The 3,746-nt window shown below is 55.8% G+C and overlaps 1 protein-coding gene across 1 annotated transcript; it reads left to right on the top strand.

The window, feature by feature from the left end:
- Positions 1-915: 915 nt before the first annotated feature.
- Positions 916-1,744, top strand: LOC122922731 (histone H2B 1.1-like). The gene has a single exon (XM_044273431.1). The coding sequence runs from the start codon at positions 1,088-1,090 to the stop codon at positions 1,577-1,579; it is 492 nt and encodes a 163-aa protein (XP_044129366.1). The 5' UTR covers positions 916-1,087; the 3' UTR covers positions 1,580-1,744.
- Positions 1,745-3,746: the final 2,002 nt, after the last annotated feature.

Below are 3,746 nucleotides of genomic sequence, written 5' to 3'. Positions count from 1 at the left end.
GAAGAGGGCGGAGCTACAGAACAACTACGTTACTGTGATTGGCTGATCTCTGGCTTTTGAAATTCCCGCTCAATTACCGCTCAGCGGCCGTGGAGGAGCAGTCCATTACACACAGGGGACGAACCCTCTGCAGCAGCAATGTCTGCCCGTTCTCGCAGGCTGTCAGGAGCGGTAAGTGCCCCTGTGTGACGCCCGGACCATCAGAGCACTCAACGGGTACAGGACGCCTCCACAGCGGAGATCAGCGGCGCCAGCTCTTTGAGTGGGAATTTCAAAAGTCATGGTACTAGTTCTATAGCCCCGCCCCCATAGCCTACTCAGTATTAACCCGTCAGTGGCCGCCTTCTCCCGCTCCCCACCGGAGAAGGGGAGAACAGTCCGGTATTCACTGTGCGGAGAAGAGCGGCTCCATCGCTGCGCTGGTGTCCAGGGATAGAGCGCACGACCCCCCTGCACGCACAGTACACTCAGCGGCGGCATCACTACCAGCAGAGGGCGGGGCGCCGTGAGGGGCGGGGCGGTTGTCAGCTGAGCAGAGAGGCCCTGATAGACTGAGGAGAGATGTGAGCCCCGCCTCTCCGCCCCCCGGCTCAGCTGAATGGATGGAAGTGAGTTCTGCCCCTCCTGCTGCTCCGCCTCCCGGTTTAGCAAAATAGATGGCTATGAGCCCCACCCCTCCTGCTGCTCCGCCCTCCTACTCAGGTGAATGAATGGATGGATGTTAGCCCCTCCTTTCTTGCTGCTCTGACCGCCCCTCCCTCCCCGTCTCTGCTGAATAATGTGAACCACACCTCTCCCGTTACTCCGCCCCCGGCTCTGCTGAATAGATGGATGTGAGACCCACCCCTCCTGCTGCTCCGCCCCCGGCTCTGCTGAATAGATGGAGGTGAGCCCGCCCCTCTATGTGCTCCGCCCCCGGCTCAGCTAGATGGATGTGAGGCTGCCAATTGGGAGAAGTGGAGACACCACGTGACCCTCTCCTCCAGTAGATCGGCGCGCAGTCAGCAGCAGCTCATTTGCATGGCCCGTGTATAAATACCGCTGCGGAGGGAGGAGGAGAACAGACGAGATTGTGTCTTCAGTCAGAATGCCCGAGCCAGCCAAGTCCGCCCCAGCGCCCAAGAAGGGCTCCAAGAAAGCCGTCACCAAGGTCCAGAAGAAGGACGGCAAGAAGCGGAGGAAGAGCAGGAAGGAGAGCTATGCCATCTACGTCTACAAGGTGCTGAAGCAGGTGCACCCCGACACCGGCATCTCCTCCAAGGCCATGGGCATCATGAACTCCTTCGTCAACGACATCTTCGAGCGCATCGCAGGGGAAGCCTCCCGCCTGGCTCACTACAACAAGCGCTCCACCATCACCTCCCGGGAGATCCAGACCGCCGTGCGCCTGCTGCTGCCCGGAGAGCTGGCCAAGCACGCCGTCTCCGAGGGCACCAAGGCCGTCACCAAGTACACCAGCGCCCGCCGCTCTCCGGACCCAAAGGCTCTTCTCAGAGCCCCCACCCTGTCTCCAGCGGAGCTGCTCCCGCGTCTCCCCGTTCTCACAGTGGCTGCGGTTTCCTCACTGTCAGCTAGATGAGATGCGGTACCGCTAGTGGGAGTTACACTACAAGCTATCCTGCTTCATGCCCAATCACTGCTCCCATCATCCTACTCCATGCCCATTCACTGCTCCCATCATCCTCCTCCATGCCCATTCACTGCTCCCATCATCCTACTCCATACCCATTCTCTACTCCCATCATCCTCCTCCATGCCCATTCACTACTCCCATCATCCTGCTCCATGCCCATTCACTGCTCCCATCCTGCTCCATGCCCAATCACTACTCCCATCATCCTGCTCCATGCCCATTCACTGCTCCCATCATCCTCCTCCATGCCCATTCACTACTCCCATTATCCTCCTCCATGCCCATTCACTGCTCCCATCATCCTCCTCCATGCCCATTCACTGCTCCCATCATCCTACTCCATGCCCATTCACTGCTCCCATCATCCTACTCCATGTCCATTCACTACTCCCATCATCCTCCTCCATGCCCATTCACTGCTCCCATCATTCTCCTCCATGCCCATTCACTACTCCCATCATCCTCCTCCATGCCCATTCACTACTCCCATCATCCTTCTCAGTGTGGCGCTCCCTGGGGAGAGGCTGTGCGGCCGCTCAGTGGAGGACGAGGCTCCGCTCCTACGGGCACATAACGGCTGAGGGGTCCAGAGCTCTGCTATTGGCTGGGAGAGCTCAGGATCTCGTCGCTCATTTGAATTTCCCGCCTATAGTTGAGCCGCTGATCTACAGGAGGAGCCGGTCATGTGACCCGTACCAGCGCCGCTCATTGGCGTCTTTGTCTCTGCAGCTCCGGGACGGATTAACCCCTCAGTCTCCGAGCACAGCTCGTCTTGTGGCTGCGGAGGCAGGAGCGATGGAGAACACCCGGGGCTCGGGATTTACATTACTGGGGCTTTCTGTATTGTAGAGCTCCGGCTGTACTGAGCACAGGGCGCCGCTGATCTCGGACAATTGTCCGGGCAGTGTTAACCCCTCAGTGGCTGAGCGCAGACGGAATTGTAGCTTCTCCCCGGGAAGATGTGGGCGGCTCTGAGAAGAGCCTTTGTGCTGTGAGGACGGAGGCAGCATTAACCCCCGAAGCCGTAGAGAGTGCGGCCCTGGCGCTTGAGCGCGTAGACCACGTCCATGGCGGTGACGGTCTTCCTCTTGGCGTGCTCGGTGTAGGTGACGGCGTCCCGGATGACGTTCTCCAGGAAGACTTTCAGCACCCCGCGGGTCTCCTCATAGATGAGGCCGGAGATGCGCTTGACGCCTCCCCTGCGAGCTAGACGCGGATGGCAGGCTTGGTGATGGCCTGGATGTTATCACGGAGCACCTTCCTGTGCCGCTTGGCGCCGCCTTTCCCGAGCCCTTTCCCTCCTTACCGCGACCAGACATCTTCTAGGTGTGAGCAGAAAGCAGTGACTGCTCAGCCCAGAGCCCTCCTTTATATGGAGCATGGGCGGACCTGGAGGAGAACTGCACGCGGAGGTCGCATATCTGGGGGCGGGGCTGTTCCTGAACTCCAGGCCCCGCCCTCCCGCTCTGATTGGCTGAGCTCAGAAGTGCTGGTGGTTTTCATTTTCAAGACTGTAAATTACATTATATTAAAGATTAAAGCCTCTATAATATATTATCAGCCTCCACATTATATCACAGCCTCCATACTACCAGCCTCTGCATTACATTACAGCCTCCACCTTACATTACAGCCTCCACCTTATATCACAGCCTCCATATTACCAGCCTGTAAATTACATCATATCCTCCACATTATATTAAAACATGTATATTTTATTATCAACCTCCACATTACATTACAGACTCCAAATTATATTACAGCCTCCATATAACATTACCGGCCTGCACATTATATCCTCCGCATTATATTAACAGTCATAACATTACCAGCCTCTACATTACATTACAGCCTTCATATTACATTACCATTATCCACATTATATTACAGCCTCCACATTACATTACAGCCTCAATATTACATTACCCACCTCCACATTATATTACTGCTCCCTATTACCAGCCTCTACATCACAGCCTCCATATTATAAGCCTCTACATTACATTTCAGCCTTCATACTACCAGCCTCCACAGTACATTACAGCCTCCACATTATATTACAACCTCCATACTACTAGCCTCCACATTACATTGCAGCTTCTATATTACATTT

The sequence above is a fragment of the Bufo gargarizans genome, unplaced genomic scaffold (assembly GCF_014858855.1).
Source record: "Bufo gargarizans isolate SCDJY-AF-19 unplaced genomic scaffold, ASM1485885v1 fragScaff_scaffold_672_pilon, whole genome shotgun sequence".
In the NCBI taxonomy this organism is placed as follows: domain Eukaryota; kingdom Metazoa; phylum Chordata; class Amphibia; order Anura; family Bufonidae; genus Bufo; species Bufo gargarizans.
Note: the sequence above shows the minus strand (reverse complement) of the source record. Positions and strands in the feature narration are given on the sequence as shown.

Bases quoted from the DNA above. Each gene is read 5' to 3' on its own strand.
- LOC122922731 (XM_044273431.1), top strand. From the start codon at position 1,088: ATGCCCGAGCCAGCCAAGTCCGCCCCAGCGCCCAAGAAGGGCTCCAAG.